Raw genomic sequence first — 19,806 nt, 5'->3', positions numbered from 1 at the left:
TTGTTTGTGGTTTCTAATAGAACTGAAATATTACCATAAAAATGAATTTAAATGTTATCTTAAAATATGTAGCATTTAAGTGAAAATTATATAAATGAAAATGATTTTTAAGGATATGTGTATGTGTATAAAGATGTATACCGTATTCAGAACTCTCAATATTCCATGCTTCTTTTCACATCATCATCGGCTTGTATTAGTGTGCACTTTCTTATAATACAAAATGCATGATAACTGTATTTTATTATTTTTAACTATATTAAGTGGTTTGTTTGCTTTTTCAGTTATGCCCATAAATTTAGAACTAATTTAATTATGACAAAACTGTAACTCTTTTTATTTCTGTATCTTTAAAAATAGTAATTTTTAAGAATGTTATTTGGGTTTTTTAAAAATATAGATAACGGAGCATATACCCTTTATAAAACTAGATATTTATCAAAAGAATAAATATATTGAAATGAGCAACTGTACCTGGAGATACGTGCAGACTCTGTTAATCGTATCTCTCTCTATAGATATTTTACTCTAAAACACAAGGACTGTTACTTAGAAAGTTAATGCATTCTTCAACATTAAGGAGAAAATGGCAATTATAATAAAATTCACATATTCGTAGTCTGATTACTATATTCTTTAAGTATTACCATATTTTTAATCACTTATGTAAAATGTCTAAAATAATTAATTTGGCATTATAAAGAGATTCAAGATAAATACTCTGTAGATATACCATTTTAATAAGATGGGTATAAATGTTTTAGTTTTATGTTACCTGTTTAAGTAACAGGTTTTGAAAATTTTCATTTTTTAGTGGAACAAAAATTGCATTTTTAGTACTATTACTCCTAATTTGATAGGGAATATGCTTCCATTGTCTTAATTTTCCTATATATATAGTTAGATACAGATATGTATATAAATATATTTAAAAATACAAAAGCACATGCATTCTTAGACTAAACACTTTATTCTTTTGGAGCTTAAGAATTGTTTATGGCAATGTGATATCTACTACATTAGTTTCATTGGTTCTTATTTCATGCTTTTTTACAGTTTTTTTAACTATATAGAGATAGTTGCAGACTGTGTGTCCTTCAGGTTGACTCTTGTCTATCTTAGTAGTGATTCATTCATATTTAGCTTCAGACATTATGACAATGTAATCATAGTTACTTAACTAAGTATACAGTGAATAGTCACATCGCAGCACCTGTGCTTATAATGTGTAAAACAATGTCATTTAAAAGCTTGCATATTTTGTAAGGGAAACACAAACTGTTTTCAATGTAATGTGAAAGACTTAATTGATTTTTTTTTATTGCTTTATGTTATTACATTTGCTAAATTAGGTTTGAATGTCTTATTTAGCTTTTATATATCAAGGTGCTTTTTCTTCTGTCAACTTACTTCTTAGAGAAAATTTTATTTCAAGTTTTTACATAGTTTTTCTTTAGCATTATTTGAAAAAAAGGAGAATGTGAAGTTTTTAATAGAAATTATATCAGATATTAAAATACATATATTTGTTTCTATTTTTAAACATAGTTAATAACACTAGAAAATTTTAACTGTGGAACTTTTAATTAATTTCTTACTTGTAGAGTAACAATTAATTAAGAATTTTCCAAGTTAATTCTACTTGGGTAAATTATAATGGTTAGGTTTGACATTACAGCTCGAGTATAAAAGAAGCAAAGTTTATTGTTTTGAGTGGAAAGAATTTCTCAAAAAAACATAAAACATACTTTGCTCTTGGTGTTGCAAACCCATTGAAGTAAGTGCCTTAAATTCTTTATTTTTAAGTTTACTTCCTCTTTTTCAAAGATATTATTCTTTTTATTTCTTCTTTTACAATATGAAAATGTCCTCCCCATTAAGCATAAAGAATTTTACTAAGCTTTTTTTAATTAACTTTAATTCAGTAATAAACAAATCTTTGTTAAGAATATAGGTGGCACTTCTAGCCTACTAAATGATTTTCATTTCCTAAATGCCAGAACAACTAATTCAACAAATAAAACTTACCTTATAAGGAGTTTGATGTTGATTCTTTGTGAGTTTATATTTTGTTCAATTTTGACATCTGTATCAGTGCTTTTAGTTTCTTTTGTTACTTTCTTTTTCTTATATTTCCTATTCATGTAGATGGTATCTTTTTCCAGGACAAATCACCTATAACCTCAACCTAACACTCTGTTCTGTCCTGTCCAAACTGATTAGAGGAAAAGGAGAAATGAAAGTAAATATGTATTACAAATTGAAGCTGGAAATTATGCCTTTTAAAAATCATAAGGCTATTAATTTTTACACGGGACGATGAATTGCCATCTTAAACAGTGCCTTAAGTAGGCACTTAATATTTGTTGAATTTTGAAAGTATTAACCTACAGAGTATAATACTTTAAAAATTTGAGTGAATTTTCAAAATGAAATAGAATATTTTTAAATTGTTATTTACTTTTGAAAGATTGTTTTTTGCCCTTTAAGAGTATTAACTGTTAAAACATTTTAATGCCTTTTGTGGTTAAAAGTTGTATATAAATCAATGTATGGTAAAGGTATTTTAAATTCACAAATATTTAAATGGCATATGTTATCAGTTCTGTATTAAGAACCTTTTACAAAGCAGTTAACTCCTTCCTGATGTACAGTCTATTGTACTCTTTCATTTGTCCAAATAGTTCAGGTCCCAATATTTATTAGACTTATTGCTCTCTAAAATGAACATTAAATGGGCATTTTTTTCTGTTGAAACAATACCTTATTCAATTTCCTAATATGTAGACTTAATACTTTAAATAAAATTGGATGTGAAAATTCCAAAAGAATATATTAGTCTAAACTATTTTCTGATCACTAGTGTTTCAAAAGAATTATACTTAAGGTTTTTTCATAATGTTCAAAAGACATTGAGCTTGAAGACATTTTCATTCCTTTCTGTTTACCCATCTCTTGGGATTGGCAGGATTTAATATTGGCCTACATAATCCTATGGACAATTGTGTAAGAGATAAATGAAACTTTTGACTATTGTGTGGCATCTGGTAAATGGATCTGTAGGGACCTAGCATGACAGTTTGCCTGCCTCATAGGATTTCCCAGACTTTAAACTTTACTGAATATCCCCTGGAGAACAGACAGATATACCTTGGGAAAAGTGCAACCAGAATGCTCCTTGGAGGTAATAATGGTGAAGTTTTGTCTCAACTACTTTGAGCCTATTGCTGGGAGAGGCTATTCCTTGGAAAGGGAAATCAAGTTTGGAAGGTCAGCAGATGAGCAGTCTCCTTCTCTACACACAGTGGAGAGTCATCTATAAATTGAACTTGACTAAAAGGGGCTGGTATTTTGGGTTAAGGAGAACTGGTGGTGTGGAAGGTAATGTGTTGCACTGCTAACCAAAAAGTTGGTGTTCTCATTCACCTGCTGTTTCATGGATGGCAGATGAGCAGTCTCCTTCTCTACACACAGTGGAGAGTCATCTATAAATTGAACTTGACTAAAAGGGGCTGGTATTTTGGGCTTAGTTTTTTTACTTTGTAGCTGAGTATTTTACCATTGCACCACCAGGGTTGCTTACCTTGTAACTGCTGTGTAGATTAGTGATATCAGATTAAATATATATTCTAAATTTACAGCTAGAAATATCAACCACCTTTCATAAGCTAATATTTTGTATAGTTCATTGTTTTGTTTTGGGTTTTTTTTTTAGTGAAAAGGAATTGATTGCTCAGGTTTGTTTGTGTGTGTGTGTGTTTTTTGCTTTTAAAAAAATTTTATTAGTGTTATTAATTTTAATGGAAAATTTACAGAGACTTTGAATTTCCATTCATTCATTGTTGCACTTTTCTCCCTTCCCAACCCTCCCCCCACAGTACACTCTTCTCTTTGAAAAGTAAAATTCTTTCATTGTTCTACAATCCCTCTCCAGTACGCAGCCTTCACTCTGGACTCTTGTCATGACAATAATACCTAATCACATATTCCTTTTAAACAGTTTTCTCCCTCATCTGTTTCAATGCAGTATATATTATTTATCCCATCTTTCTCAATCTCCCCCCAACCCCGATGTCAGTCCTGTTTTACAACAGTGGCACTATGCAGTATTTGTCCTTTTGTGACTGAGATATTTCACTCAGCATAACGTCCTCCAGGGTCACCCATTTTGAATAATATTGCATGAGTTCCTTGTTTTTCAATGCAGCATAGTATTCCATTGTGTGAATATACCACAGCTTCTCTATCCATTCGTTTGTTGACGGTCATTTAGGTTGTTGCCAACTCTGCTATTGTGAACAAAGCCACCATAATCATGGGTGTGCATATATCTGCTTGGGTGACAGTTATGATCTCTTTGGGGTATATTCCCAGTAGTGGAATTGCTGGGTTAAATAGTATCTCTATTTGCAACTTATTGAGAAAGTGCCACACTGCCTTCCACAGTGGTTTCTCTATTTGCAACTTATTGAGAAAGCACCACACTGCCTTCCACAGTGGTTGCACCATATTACATTTCCACCAACAGTGAATAAGGGTGCCGGTTTTTCCACAATCTCTCCAGCATTTATTGCTTGCTGTTCTGTTAAATGTTGCTATTCTTACTGGAGTGCGATGGTATCTCATAGTTGTTTAGATTTGCATCTCTTTTAGAGTAGGGATTTTGAACATTTCTTCGTGGCTTGTTGGCCATCTGAATGTCTTTGGAGAAGTGTCTGTTCATATCCTGTGCCCATTTTTCTATTGGATTATTTACCTTTATCTTATTATGGCGCTCAAGTATTTTATAAATTCTAGATATAAGTCCCTTATTTGCCATGTCATTACCAAATACTTTTTCTTAGTCTGTGGCTTCCCTTTTTACCCTGTTGGAGAAATTTTTGGATGTGCATAGGGATTTGATTATTAGAATGTCCCATTTATCTATTTTATCTTCTGGTTGTAGATTGTGTGTAGCTTTTTATCAAAGATGAAACTACTACATTGAGAAACTAAGATACTAGATTTGTAAAAGTATAAAGGTTAATTTCATTAAATATAAATCTTTTAAAGTAGTTGAATTATGAACTAATTTACCTGAGATTTTGTAACAAATTTTTATCAAGTATGACATACCTTATTCCATGCTTACCTGCTCTTTGTTTTTTTTATATTTATTCCCCCCCCATTCATACATTGTTGCACATTTTCCTCTCTGCCCACCACTCCTCCCAGTTCGCTTTTCTCTTTGAAAAAAGAAAAATATTCTTTTATTGTTATACAATCCCACCCCCCTCCCAGTGCTTTTTAATTGCATAATAGACTCTAAGAATTTTAATTTATCTTTTATTTAACTCTTTTTTGGGGGAGGTACAGCTTTATTGATAGATAATCCAAATACAATTCACCCATTTAAAGTGTATAATTCCTTGGAGTGTAGAATAGTCACAGAATTCTTTAACTACTACATAATCATATTTAGACCATGTACAACATCCCATGAAGTGTGGCTCATTCATTTCAGCCCTTGGTGACCTCTGATCACTTTCTTTATACTTGTATATTCTGTACATTTTACATAAATGGAATTGCATAATATATTTTTTTTCCAGTGATCAAATGCTCCATTTTACCAGTTACATAATCAGAAAAAGGATGTTTCAGATAACAGCTGTTTTGCAGGGGCAGTAAAAAAAAGGTCCAGCCGAACAGGTCTGTAAGGGAGCATGGTCTTTTGTCTCCTCCAAAGCACATGAGGCTTTTTACTTCATAACCAACAGGAATTCCTTCCCTTTGACCATATCTAAGCTAGTGTTGCCTTCAGAGTCAGTTATTAAAAAACATAATGCATCCATTTTTGTCAGCTGACTGAAGAAGTGTGATACTTGTTGCTAGGTATTCACATCCTTGGAATCGCTACTCAGCCACTTGAGAAGGCTCTTCCAGCTTTGCTAGAGATATATTACCTGGAGGGGCCACAGAATACTCTTCCAAAACCTGATGGGAGTTTTGTAGTATTTCTTGAGTACAGTTGCCTTCTACTACGTCATCAGACCTGAGGAATAAGCATCTGTCCTCCAACACTGACTCCATGGGCTCCACCCTGTCAGTGTCCACGCCTCGGAGCCGGTCAGCAAAGGCGATGGCTTTCTCTAGCCGAGCCACGGCTTCGCGGCTGCCAAAGTCCACGAGCGCCAGGCGTTCCAGGTGTTCTATCATCTCGGCCGAGACCTGGCCGCTTCCCTGGGCACCAACCTTGGAGGTGTGACCGCGGCAGGTGCTCAGCGGTGCCCGAGAGCACAGCCGCAGCCTCCCGCATAATATATTCTTTTGTGACTGTTTTTAGTTCATGTTCTCAAGACTCATACATGTTCTTGCATGGATGACTCTTTTTTAAATAAGGAACAGTAGTCCATTATATGAATATACTACCTTTTCTTTATACATTCAGCAGTTGGTAGACATTTGTATCGTTTCTACTTTTTTACCATTACTGTAATTATAAACATCTGTACACAAGTGTTTGCTTTCTGTGACACATGACTAATGATGACTTCATGAGGATGTCAGAGACGGTGCAGGATAGGGCAAGGTTTCATATGTTCAAACAGTCACTGTGAGTTTTAGTTGACTCAACAGGAATGTCCATATTCAAGTTTTTGTACAGATGTGTATTTTCATTTTTTGAGAATATAATTCAACACAACTCTCTCCAATTGCCTTTGATTTGGAACTGACTCATAACTGACCTTTGAGTGAGTTTTCAGAGGCTGTAAATCATACGGGATTGGGGTTAGATCTGTTGTTCATAGGATTGTTGTGAGGAATAAAGCTCTTTTGGCTAATTGTGTCAAATGCGATAATGGTTCCCCATGGTGGACAGTGTGTGGTGCAGCTCCCAAATTAAAACAGGCGTGGAACCTGAGTGGCATCCACTTCTGAAATAGTTTGCCTTCAGATACTCTATGAACTTAGAGAAATGATGGAAGTTATACAAGTGTTCAGGTCTTTCATTCATAGGGTTTCTATGTGTCTATGACTCTACATAACAACAACAACAATGTGACTCTACGGCACTTAACAACAATCGCAACAACAGTGGATGTGAAGAGAGCTCTGGTAGCCTAGCTGGCAAGAAGTTGTGCTGCTATCTCAAAGAGAGATAGTTTGAGTCCAACATCCACTCTGCTTTTTTATGGAGAAAGCAAAGATCAAACTAGGTATCAGAGGAAAATGGAACTAGAATGTTGAGAAGCCAAAACAAAAGGGAAGAAAAGATGAAGTTAAAAAAACCAAGGACAAGATTTTAAAGGACAGCATAAGAAAACAAAACCAACACATTATGAAGGAATATGCAAAGAGTTGGAGGTGGAAAACAAAAAGGGAGGAACTCACTTGGCATTTGTCAAGCAGAAAGAGAGGGGGAAGGGGAATCCAAGCTTCGAGTTGCAGTATTGAAGGATGCCATGGGCAAAATCCTAAATGATGCAGGAAGCATCAGAAGAAGATGTACACACAGTCACTGTACCAAAAAGAATTAGTGGACACAGAAGCTTTTTAGGAAATAATGTATGATCAAGAACCAGTGGTGATGAAAGAAGTCATTTAAGCTGCAGTGAAAGCATTACCGAAAAATAAGGCCCAGGAATCCATGGAATATCAGTTGACATTAGGGCTGGAAGGAGACTCATCAATAATCTGCATTATGTAGATGGCACAACCTTACTTTGCTGAAAGTGAGGAGGACTTGAAGTGCTTGCACAGAAGATCAAAGACTACAGTCTTCAATATGGGTCACATCTTAACAGTAAGAAAATAAAAGTCCTTACAAGTGGGCCAACAGGCAGTATCACCATGATAGGGAATAGACAGAAATAAAATCATTTCATCTTGCTTGGCTCTACAATCAGCACATCTGCTGGAGGGTCAGCTAATGCACAGGTTCTGACCAAACAGCAGTAATTTTTTTAAGTAGATGTAAAGTGGTATCCCCTTATGGGTTTTACTTGCATTTCCTTGATGCCTAATGGTACAGCAAATCTTTTTCATGTGCTTTTTTATTTATTTTGGTGGAAGTTTACAGAGACTTTGGATTTCTGTTCATTCATTGTTGCACACTTTCCTTCCTGCCCACCCCTCCCCCCCCAGTTTGCCTTTCTCTTTGAAAAGTAAAAAAACAAAAATTATTTCACACCCCCCAGTCCACGCCACTCCACTCCATTATGCAGTTTTCATTCTGGACTCTCGTCATGACAATAAAACCAAATCATTTATTCATCCTAAACAATTCTCTCCCTCATTTGTTTCAACGCAGTATCTGTTATTGATACCCTCTTAGTTTCCCCCCAACTCCGATGTCAGACCCTCTCTACAACAGTGGCATTATGCAGTATTTGTCCTTTTGTGACTGAGATATTTCATTCAGCATCGTGCCCTCCGTGGTCACCCATTTTGTATAATATTTCATGAATTCCTTGTTTTTCAATTTTATGCTTATTTTTAAAATAATGTGCTTATTTACCATTTATATTGTCTTTAGAGAAGTGTCTATTGTGCTCTCTTGCCCATTTTAAAATGGAATTATCCTTTTTTATTACTGGAGGTTTTTAAAATTTTTTAAAAATTTTATTATTTTTGTGTGTGTACCGTCAAATCGGATCTGACTGGTACAGGAGGAGATTGTCCCTCCTTCTCCAGCAGAGCATCTAGTGCATTTGAACCACGTACCTCTGGGATTGTTATTACTGAGTTTTAAGAGTTCTTTCTGAATTTTAGATACAAGTCCTTTGTCAGGTATTTCCTCCTTTTAGTGGATTCTCTTTCAAAATTTGAATGGGGGAAAAAGGCATTGGCTGGACCAGCAGTTGCCTTATTAGTTACCAGGAGATGTATTACTACAGTTTGAATTTTTGACAGGTCTATGTCAATGTACTGCTCCAGCCATGTGAAAATAATTTTTGGCAAGATTTTACTTGCATGTGATATTAATGATGCCATTCAAGAATTTTTATACTCTGTTGAGTCCCCCCTTTGCTTTTCTTTTTTAAAAAAGCACATTTATGGGTCTTTGATTTCAGTCATTTGACCAGAGAACTGTCTTCCAAATTTCTTGGCATAGATGAGTGGTAACTTCTAGGGCTGCATCTCTTCGCTTAAACACATAAATTGATATTCTTTGAATTCCTGAGGCCTTATTTTTTTCACCAATTCCTTCAGTGCAGCTTGGACTTAATCCTTCAGTAGTACTGATTCTTAATCACATGCTACCTTATAATTTCAAGCAATTATTTTTGGTATGGTGATTCTGGGTATTTCTTCCATCCTTTTTGAAACTTCCTACATGATTCAACATCTTGTTCCTCGAATCCTTCAGTCTTGCTGCTCAAAGTTTGGATTTTTCCTTCTGTTATATCATGAGAAATTCCAAGTGTGGTCTTCCCCTTTGGTATCTTAGCTTCAGGTCTTTATATGCTTTGGTGACTACTTGTTTTGTATTCTCAAACTGCCCTTTGAAATGTTGTATTCAGTTCTTTTATGTCATCATATCTATCTTCCTTTTGCTTTAGCTTCTCTAAGATCAAGTTTCAGAATATCTTCTGATACCTGTTTCAGTCTTTTCCTTCCTTCCTTCCTTCCTTCCTTCCTTCCTTCCTTCCTTCCTTCCTTCCCTCCCTCCCATCCTCCCTCCCTCCCATCTTTCTTTGTTCCTTCCTCTTTTTAAATGACTTTTTGCTTTCTTCAGAATCATATTACTGTTATTATCCCTCCACTTGTTGAGTGTTTGTTCATTAGTATTTCATGCATGGAGTGCAGTCTGTATGAATTACACTCTAATCCAAAGGTGACACTACTCTAGAGGTTTGAGTCCATCAGCAGCTCCGTAGGAGAATGATGGACAATCTCCTGTGTGCTTTATAGTCTTGAAAACCCACTGAGTGTCAAATTCTGAGCCAGATCCGACTTGATGGCAAAGGAAGAGAGCATCAGGTATGTTCTTGAGATGGTCTCTCAACTTAAGTGGAATATACTCAAATTGTGTTGGCTTTCATGGACTTAAATTTCTTTAGCTTCAACTTGAACTTGCATAGTTCATCATCAACTGATGATCTATTCCACCATTGCTCTTATTTGGACTGATGATATTTAGGTTCTCCATCTTCCCTTTCCACAGATGTAGTCAGTTTGATTCCTCTATATTCTACAAGTCTAACTCTGTGTGTAGTAACCATTTAAAAAAAAATTATTTGCAATCGGATATGTGCACACCTGTGTTTATTGTGGCTTTGTTCACAGTAGCAAAGAGTTGGAAACAACCCAAGTGCCCATCAACAAACGAATGGATAGAGAAGTTCTGGTATATTCACCCAATTGAATACTGTCCTGCATTGAAAAACAAGGAACTCTTGAAATGTTATACAAAATGGGTTACCCTGGAGGACATTATGCTGAGTGAAACATCTCAGTCACAAAAGGACAAATAGTGCATAGTGCCACTGTTGTAAAACAGGACTGACATTGGGGTTGGGAGGAGAGTGACAAAGAGGGAATAAATAATGTATACTGCGTTGAAACAGACGAGGGAAAGAACTGTTTAAAAGTGATACATTATTAGATATTATTGTCATTACAAGAGTCCAGAATGAAGGCTGCACAGTGGAGTGGACTTGGGAGGAGGGATTATATAACAATGAAAGAATTTTACTTTTCGAAGAGAAGAATGAATGGGGGGGTGGAGGTGGGCAGGGAGAAAACGGCAACAATGAATGAATGGAAACCCTAATTCTCTGTAAACTATCATTAAAATTAATAAAAATATTATTTGCAATCAAATCACTGATCATGTAAAATTCTGTCATCATGAATTCTCACCTTATTTGATCACAAAAACAGTATTTTTTTAAAAACTATTTTTCAGCTACCAATTATTCTTTGTTACTAACTGTTGTGTTCTATTTACTAGTTATTAGAAATATTATCTAACGGGGTCCCACCTCATTATATCAAGCAGTTTCACCCAGAGAAGGGATGAGTATTAAATGAAGACGCAAAGAGGCTACCGGCTGATGGCGGATAGCAAAGTTTACTCCCAAACTTCTGTGTTATATCCTTTTTGGAGTGAAAAGAAAAACAGCTCAGCCTCAAGGCCAACAATCCATTTGTTTTTATATCCCCGCCACCTGCAAGCAAGGCTTCCAATTAGCAAGCAAGGCCATCAGAACAGAGTCTTTAGGGAGCATCATACCATTCTGCACATCCCTGTTTGGCCTGGGGGTTCAAGGAACAGTTAAACTTGTTTTTGCTCCTTTCCAAACATCTGCTCATTTGAATCTGGCATGAAATGACTACTTGCTTATGGCTGCAGTATGGCTCACTTTTTTGACATCCTGCTTCCTTGAGTTGTTTTCTGCCAAGCAGATACTATAGCCAAGATAGAATTAGTCTTGCTGGTCTTTTGGTACAGGGCTAATCTTGATTTACAAGTTAGCTAGGCCCCAACAATTATCTCCATGGCATTTTTTTTTATCCACTTCAAACTGAAGGGATTTCAAGTTCACACAAGAGTGGTAGATTGAAAGCTAGTTCTGTGAAATAGAGGGGCTGAATCTTATTGTAGGCTGTCCTCATTTGGGTTACTATGAAGAACTGAAAGGTGACAGTAGTGCAGGTTGGTACAGACTCAGCAGCTCTCTGGTTTTCTGAGACTGTAAATGATGAAGTTTAAGACATGTTGCACTGGGGGAAACTGCCCTCAAGGATCTCTCCAGAATGCTAATGAGCATGAATGTTAATTTGAAGGCTTAGATGAATCTCATCCTGTGTCCCAAAGATTTTGTTACATTTTGACTAGTTTTAAATTTTTCTACAACTCACTGGTTTTTTACATTTTTATTATTTTGTATCTTAAATGGTTTATTCTGGAGAATGATAAATGTGCAGTGGAATAGAACATATATTGAAGTTCTGTTACATAGTTGCAGCCTATATATGTGTTAGGCCCAACTGGTTAACAGTTACTCAAAGTTTATTAACTTTCTATCTAGTTATCCATTATCAAATGCAGTTGCCTTAAAAGTCTACTGTATATGTTGTTGCTATTTGTGCTCCTTATGCAAAGAAACATAGACTAAAAGCTTTCTTTTTTTAGCTTGAATCAAGTTAGAAGCCAAATTATACACACAGAAATTAGTTAAGAAAAATGTAATGCCCGTTTCAATTAAGAATGTAATGATGAAGAAATAAAGTTTATATTGTTAAATCTTGGGGAAAAAAATGCACCTGATCCAAAGTGATAGCTTTATCAATTGCTTCCTTTGTATCTGAATGTTGTACAATGAATAAGGATGACAGAAGAAGGCTCAATGCCTTTGAGCTGTGGTATGACTAACAATGGACTTGATCATACTATAGAAGATGAGGATAAGGCAGAACAGGGCAAGGTTCAGATAGGGTGGCTCCGAAGACTGACTGAACCTAACACCAGCAACAGTAAAGGAGACTTTCTATCTTCCTTGGAAGTTCTGGTAGATTCGAACTGCAGGAGCTGAGAGACATTTGAAATAGTGCATCTCTGTATGGATTGTGCCACCAGAGCTCCCTAGGAAGCACCTAGTTTGCTGATGGGAAATTACTTAACTGGAGAAACGGAAAGCACAAACAAACGTAAACTTGGGACTTCAGTGGCACCGTCCTTGGGAAACTGTGCTGCTAACTCAAAGGCCAGGCTGCTATGTCAGCTGGACTCCACCATCCGCTCTGTGGGATTGATTTTCATCCTCCTGAGGGTCAGCTAGGAGTCGGTTCTGACTTGCCTGCGAAGAGAAAGGTACAAGTCATTGCAGTTAAGCTAAATCTATCATGTTCACTCTTTTAGGAAGACTCTGAGCCCTTTTGCAACTCTAGTTGCGGCTATTTCGTTCTCTAGTCATCTCATCCGAATCCACCAGCTACTTTGCGGGAGAAGGATGGGCAAACTCCTCCCGCGTGATTTACTGCCTCTGAAAACTCACTGGAAGGGTCAGCTATCGGTCAGCTCCTACTCTGTTGCACACGCGGGAAAAACACACCGGAGATGCGGCTTCGCTGCAAAAGCGTCTGCAGCAGCCCCCTGGAGGGGGCGTCTTAGCCCCGCCCCCTGGCCTCACGTGGGAGCGATTGGTCCACAGGCGCCGCGAGGCTACAGGGGGCGGGACCAGGGCTCAAAAGTCTGCGAGCGCGCTGCCGCCATTTTGGATCGTGAGTGTGACTCTGAACTGCGAAGCGTGCTCGTCTCCAAGGTGCTACGCGGCCTTCTTCCGGGCCCGTCCGCAGGTCTCACGTCCCAGCTGGCGTCCAGGTGTCAGGTTGGAGCCGGGAAGCGTCCCCGGGAGCTGCGGCGGCGGCGGCAGGATGAGCGCGGAGGCGGCGGACCGGGAGGCGGCCACCTCCAGCCGGCCCTGCACGCCGCCGCAGACCTGCTGGTTCGAGTTCCTGTTGGAGGAGTCGCTGTTGGAGAAACATCTGCGAAAGCCCTGCCCGGGTAAGCGCCGCTGTCCGCGGGGGCCGCCCGCCGGGGCTGTCCGCGGAGACTACCCGCTGCAGCTCATCCACCCTGCGGTTCTCAGCGGCCTCGGGTTCGGGGAATCCATACGAAGCCCGGTGCTCGGCCGGGGGTGCCCGCGTCCGTCTGCGCTGCCCCTCGGCCGCTTTGCAGGGTTTAGCACTTGCAGGTCGGGTGTCCAGGGTGGCTCGGATCCAGATTGCCCGTCCCTTTGTCTTTACGGAGCTCGCCTTTTACCCGTTTGGAGACATGGGGGGATCTAGCACCCCTTAAGTAATTTATCTGATCCTGACTCAGTTTTATCTTAAATTCTTATTTAACTGCTGTATTCGTCATTGAGACTGATTATATTTCACAGTCGGGCTGCAAATTAAAATTTTGCAAAGAAAATGCTATACATAGAAACGATGGCTCATTTATTATTTTATTATTAACATGCCACTTAAATCGCTGTTATTGGCAAGAAGGAGGTCTCCAGACATTTCTGGAAAGCCCTACTGACATAAAAAGATAAAACCGTAGACAGCCTTTTTGTTCATAGGGTCAAGTTCAAGTACTGTGTGTTTAGTCTGACCAATGCTTCCATCACGTGGCTTTGTGTGAAGGTAATGTTTTGCCAACTACATTATGCCTTTTTATTTATTTTTCAAAAAGTTTGGTTTTAGTGAAAGTTTACATACAGAAAGTTCGAGTTTTCATTCATTCATTGATACACATTTTCCTCCCTCTCTCCCTCAGTTCACTTTGTAATAATGCACCGTGTTGTTGTTCTAGAGGGTCAATTGCCATACATATAGTGTATCATCATCTGTTTCTCTTAAGATAATCCTTCCCTTCACTTGTTTCAGTGTATTGTATCTATTCTTTTCCTGTTCTCTCCCCCACGTTCTTTTACTGTTTTTGTATTATGCAGTATTTGTCCTTCTGTGGCTGAGATATTTTACTCAGCACGTCTTCCAGACTCATTCATGTTGTGTAATGTTTAACAAGTCCGTTATTTCTCAGTGCTGCATAGTATTCAATTGTGTGACTGTACCACAACTTTTTCCTATCCTTTCTTTAGTTGATGGGCACTTGGGCTGCTTCTATCCCTTCAGTGTTGTGAATAATGCAACAGTAAATATGGGTGTACATACATACGTGTTTGTGTCACAGCTCTGGTTTCTTTAGGGTATATTCGCAATAATAGGATAGCTAGGTATTTCTCTTTCCAGCTTTTTGAGGAGATGCTTGTTGGTAATACTCTTTGATTATAAAGTGCTTCTTATTGGTCAATGCTTATGAGGCTTATTGGTAAATGTTCTTTCTTGTAAAGTTCTTTCTTTTTTCCTAATGCCTTTTTAAAAAAAATTTTATTTTATTCTTTTGTGTGTGTGTGTGTACGTGTGTGTGTGTTGCTGTCAAATTCGATCTGACTGGTACAGGAGGAGATTGTCCCTCCTTTTCCAGCAGAGCATCTGGTGGTTTCCAACCGCTCACCTATGGGATTGCAGTGTAGCTTCTTGCCAGTAGGCCACCAGAGCTCCCTGTAAAGTTCTTTCTTGCCTTCTGCTTTTATCTGCTAACCCTTTCACCTTTGCAGTCTTGATCTTTCCCTTTAATCTCCTAAAGCACAAACCCGTATTCCTTAGTTATTATATCTACACAGCTATTTGTATTCCTTTTGTGATTAAAAAAAATACAAGTGAATCTTCTGTATCATGATCATAACCAAAGCATAATTTTAAGAATGTCTTTTCCTTTAAATCCTAGATCCTGCACCAGTTCAACTTATTGTTCAGTTTTTGGAACAGGCTTCCAAACCTTCAGTTAATGAACAAAACCAGGTTCAGCCACCGCCTGATAACAAGAGAAATCGTATTTTAAAATTACTTGCTCTTAAAGTTGCAGCACATTTGAAGTGGGACTTAGACATACTAGAGAAAAGGTATAAATGATTTAAGTGCAATTTCGTTTGAAGTACTGTTTAGATACCTTAGTTTATTTATATAATTTTAAGATATACACCTCCATAAAATGAAAATTGTGTCTAGTCATTCTTATTAAAATGTGAAAATATTTTTAAAAGATTAAGTATTAGAAAATGTTTGAATAATTACATGCATTTAAATGGCCCAAAATAAAACATGCTTAAGAAAAAAAAAGGACCAAAACAAACTATGTCTAAGAAACAGTGTTGGCAATTTTACTTTTGGGTAGTGTTGATCTAATTTTAAGCCTGAATTAAATAGTCTTTTAAACTGTAAATGATGTTATTAGTCATGAATCAGCTTAAAAAAATTATATGAACTAGAAAAAAATTCATGTTTAATGTGTTTTTCCCCCAGAAGTTTTTTTAATGTTTCTGTTTAGTTTTGCACATTGGAAGAAAGCACATAAATAATGACGAGTTTTGCATAAAACTGTAGATGATTAATTCTTAATAGTCAACTAATTCTGCTGTTGATTATTCAGTTAATTTTTCTGATCACAAAACAGTCATTGTTTCCTATTCAAATAGCTTAGTAGAACAATTGTTTACAAATAAATACTTTCTCAGCTATATTTAGAAATGCTTTGTTTTCGTCCCCATGCCCCAAAAGAAATACTTATTTACTATTAAAAAAAATTGGAAAAATAGAGCAAATAGGATATAGTAGGAGAGGAAGAGTATTTGAAACACTTTTGTGTATTTGGGTATTTTTCTCATAGTTTTAAATAATGTTGTCATTATATCTTATGTTTTATTTTGATTTCTTTTTGTTCCCCACTTAGTGATATTTCAGAAACATGAAACCATTCTTTTCAGATTATTTCTGTTTATGAATAAATTTGGAGGTTATAACAAAAGGGCTTGTGTTATTCAGGATGGAATAGTTTTATGCAAGTACACAAAGGCATAAAAAATGGAAAACAATTTAGGGAAAGTTTGTAAAAAACAGTGCTAGAGTGTAAGACTTGAGGCTGAAATGAATTATCTGCAACAGAATGTTTATGTAGTCAGCAGGGAGTTCTGGTGGCCTAGTGGGTAAAGACTTGTGCTGCCATCCTAACGGCACATGGTTCGAATTTTCCAGCTGCTCCTCACTTAAAAGACAGCTAGTCATCACCTGATAATTTCTAGCCTCTGAAGAGCCACTAGAGGGTCACTAGTGTTAAGAGCCACTAGCATTGGATCTGACATAACAGCAATATGAGTAATAGTACCTATTTGTCATTATTGAGAGTAATTTAGTTGGTTTCCTATTTTTTAGTATTGTGAATCCCAGGGCTTTAAGTAAGTATAACTCACAAGATGTATCTTTATTTTGAGTTATACTCCTGATATAGATTTTATAACTAATGGGTCATAAGTATTTTGAAGGGAGCTCTGGTGGCTTAGTGGTGAGGAATTGTGTTGCCAATGCAAAAGTACACAGTTCAAACCTACTAGCTGCTCTGTGGGAGAAAATTTATACTGGAGATGTGTTTTACAATCATATGAATGAGAAGTGGTGAAATAGATAGGAAATAAGATTTACATGTTATTGTCCTAAGTACTGTCGAGTCACCTGTTACCCATAGCGACCCTGTGTACAGCAGTTCTGATGCCTGCCCTGTCCTAAGTCAGTTTCACTGACTCTGACACACCTACCGCTATTGTCCCAGTTACTGTTAAAATCCATCTCATCTGGGGCCTTCCTCTCTTGTGCTGTCCCTCCATCCTTCCAACCATGATGTCCTTCTCCAAGGACTGGTCCCTCCTTGCCATGTGCCCAAAGTATATGAAATGGAGCATTAAAATCCTAACCTCCAAGGAGAAACTTGATTTCACCCTCTCCAAGACAGACTTGTTTTTCCTTCTTGGCAATTCATGGTGTGTTCAAGACTCTTTTCCAGCACCACACTCAAAGGTATCAGTTTTTCGGTTATCCTTAGTCATTGTCCAGCTCTCTGATGCATAGCAAGTGATTGTGAAGACCATGATCTGAATCAGGCACATCTTTGTCTCTAGATTGACATCTTTGCTTCTCGGTATTCTGGAGAGGTCCCTGACAGCAGATTTTCCCAGTGCACTTTGTCTTTTTATTTCCTGGATGCTAGTGCCAAGAATACAGGGGGAAAGGATCAGTAGTTAGAAAACATGGACATGGTGACAGAAATGAGACAGGGAAGAGAATAATAGAATTTTGTACAATCAATGATTTATTTATTGCAAATATCTTTTATAAGAATCATAAATGGCAACATGGGCTTCACCAGATGGTCTGCACAGGAATCAGATCTGTTATATTTGTAGGGAAAAAATCATTGGCGAAGTTCAGTATCAGCAATGAAAACTAGGCCAGGTGCTGATTATGGAATAGACCATCAACTACTGCTTTGCAAGTTCAAAGCTAAAGCAAAAGAAGGTTAAATCAGATTCACAGGAACCACAATTTGAACTTACGTCTGTCCGTCCTGAATTAAAAATAAATTTCAGAAACAGATTTGAGGCCTTCAGTACTAATGAACAAAGACCAGATGAGCTATGGGAGGATATCAGGGATAGCATCCATGAAGAATACAGAAGTTTATTACAAAGACAGAAGAGGAAGAAAAGACTGAGTTGGATAACAGAAGAGACTCTTAACACCAAGAAGCCAAAGTAAAGAGAAAAAAACAGGAAGGAAGGAGTTGAACAGATTTCAAAGGGAAGCTTAGGAAGACAAAGTGTGCAAAGAACTGGAGTTGGAAAATCAAAAGGTCCAAACTTGCTCAGCATTTCTTAGGATTGACTTATCAGTTATTAATTATTGAAACAGAATTGTAGGTACCGCGAGTTTATTCTGTTACTCTGTTATATGCCATTCAGTTCATCCTGACACACAGTGCTCATCTATGACGGTAGAGCTGGCATATGTATCTTCCTTAATAGGTACAGATCACTAGGTTGTCTGTCCCACAAAGCTGCTGGTGGATTTGAATTGCTGACCTGCAAGTTAGCAGCCAAGAGCTTACACCATCAGGGCTCCTTTATTCCGTCTATTTTTGTATGTATTCATATTTTTATTATAGAAGCTTTTAGGGCTTTTCAAGTTTGATGGGTAAATATATTTTCATGTAAGCTTTTGAGATGTTGTTAGGTGCCGTTTAGTTGAGTACGACTCATAGCGACCCTGTGAACAACAGATTGAACTCTTGTCATGTCCTGTGTCATCCTCACAATATCTAACACACTTAAGCTCATTGCTGCAGTCATTGTGTCAGTTCACCTGGTTGAGGGTCTTTCTCATCTTTGCCATTCTTCCACCTTACTAAGCATGATGTCCCTCTCCAAGGAATAGCCTTTCCTAGCAGCATGCCCAAAGTTTATGAGATGAGGCTTTATCATACTTGCCTCCAAGGAGCACTCTTGCTGCATCCTCTCCAAGACTTATCTATTTGTTCTTTTAGCAGTCAGTGGAATGTAGAATAACAAATGAGCCTACATTACATGGTACTGAAATAACCAAGTAGTTGAGTTTAGTAAAGATACTGAATGAAATAATTTTTGCTTTTTGTACAACTGATACGCAGTTACATACTTTCTCTTTTCTTTCTTTTTTTTTTTAAGTTTGTCTGTTCCAGTATTGAATATGCTGCTTAATGAATTGCTCTGCATCAGTAAAGTCCCCCCTGGGACAAAGCATGTGGACATGGATCTGGCCGCTTTACCTCCCACCACTGCCATGGCTATCCTTCTGTACAATAGATGGTAAGTGTTTTTGGGTTTTTGTTTGTTTTTTTTTAATTTGTTTGATGGTAAGTTTTTATAAACCTTAAATATGTTGGGTACTCTGTCTGATTGTGCAGTAATTTTTAGAAATCGCCTTTATTGAGACCCCTTCTGTTCTGGAGATACCTCAGAAGGTCTTTGGGCCCTTTGAGCTTGATAATGGAGAATATTTCTATTGGTGATTGCATTGATGAATAACATTCTGATAAAAGTGTGTGATTTATAAAGTTTATAAAGGAAAACTTTAGTTAATATGTAATGAACATCTTAGGAGTACTTGAAGGCATAACTGAAGTTGTGTTATGATAGTATTAAATTTTCACTTTCTGTTTTTCTTCAGGGCAATTAGGACAATTGTTCAAAGTAGCTTTCCTGTCAAACAGGTGAAACCTGGACCCCCTCAGTTAAGTGTGTAAGTTGGAAACTCTGACCCATAATTGGCATTCAAAAAATTAGAATGTAAAATGATTTGCATGTTTTTAATGTTTCTTGATAGAAAGTAGAGCAGAATTGGTAGGTAGAAAATCTGCATGAGATGTTTGTTAGGAGTTAGGCCAGAGAATCTTAATCAGAT

General features: G+C 37.2%; 2 protein-coding genes across 2 annotated transcripts in view; one reads left to right on the top strand and one right to left on the bottom strand.

The window, feature by feature from the left end:
• Nucleotides 1-5,895: 5,895 nt before the first annotated feature.
• LOC102853964 (glutamyl-tRNA(Gln) amidotransferase subunit C, mitochondrial-like) lies at nt 5,896-13,204 on the bottom strand. The gene is made up of 2 exons (XM_006884625.1): nt 13,158-13,204; nt 5,896-6,289 (listed from the first exon to the last, which is right to left on the bottom strand). Exons 1-2 carry the CDS (start codon nt 13,202-13,204, stop codon nt 5,896-5,898), a joined length of 441 nt encoding a protein of 146 aa, XP_006884687.1.
• A 76-nt stretch (nt 13,205-13,280) lies between these two features.
• INTS8 (integrator complex subunit 8) overlaps nt 13,281-19,806 on the top strand; it is a 50,156-nt gene continuing 43,630 nt past the window's right edge. The window contains 4 exon segments of the mRNA XM_006884580.1: nt 13,281-13,495; nt 15,269-15,443; nt 19,071-19,211; nt 19,573-19,644. Coding sequence (XP_006884642.1) covers nt 13,366-13,495; nt 15,269-15,443; nt 19,071-19,211; nt 19,573-19,644 — 518 coding nt within the window. The 5' untranslated portion in view covers nt 13,281-13,365.

Source organism: Elephantulus edwardii, unplaced genomic scaffold (genome assembly GCF_000299155.1).
Source record: "Elephantulus edwardii isolate Elephantulus edwardi_28Jun2011 unplaced genomic scaffold, EleEdw1.0 scaffold00036, whole genome shotgun sequence".
In the NCBI taxonomy this organism is placed as follows: domain Eukaryota; kingdom Metazoa; phylum Chordata; class Mammalia; order Macroscelidea; family Macroscelididae; genus Elephantulus; species Elephantulus edwardii.
This window is presented reverse-complemented; position numbering and strand designations above follow the sequence as displayed.

Coding starts and splice junctions, on each gene's coding strand:
- LOC102853964 (XM_006884625.1), bottom strand. CDS start 13,204: ATGGCGGCAGCGCGCTCGCAGACTTTTGAGCCCTGGTCCCGCCCCCT. Junction 6,290..13,157: donor GAGCCCTGGTCCCGCCCCCT/GTAGCCTCGCGG, acceptor ATTATGCGGGAG/GCTGCGGCTGTGCTCTCGGG.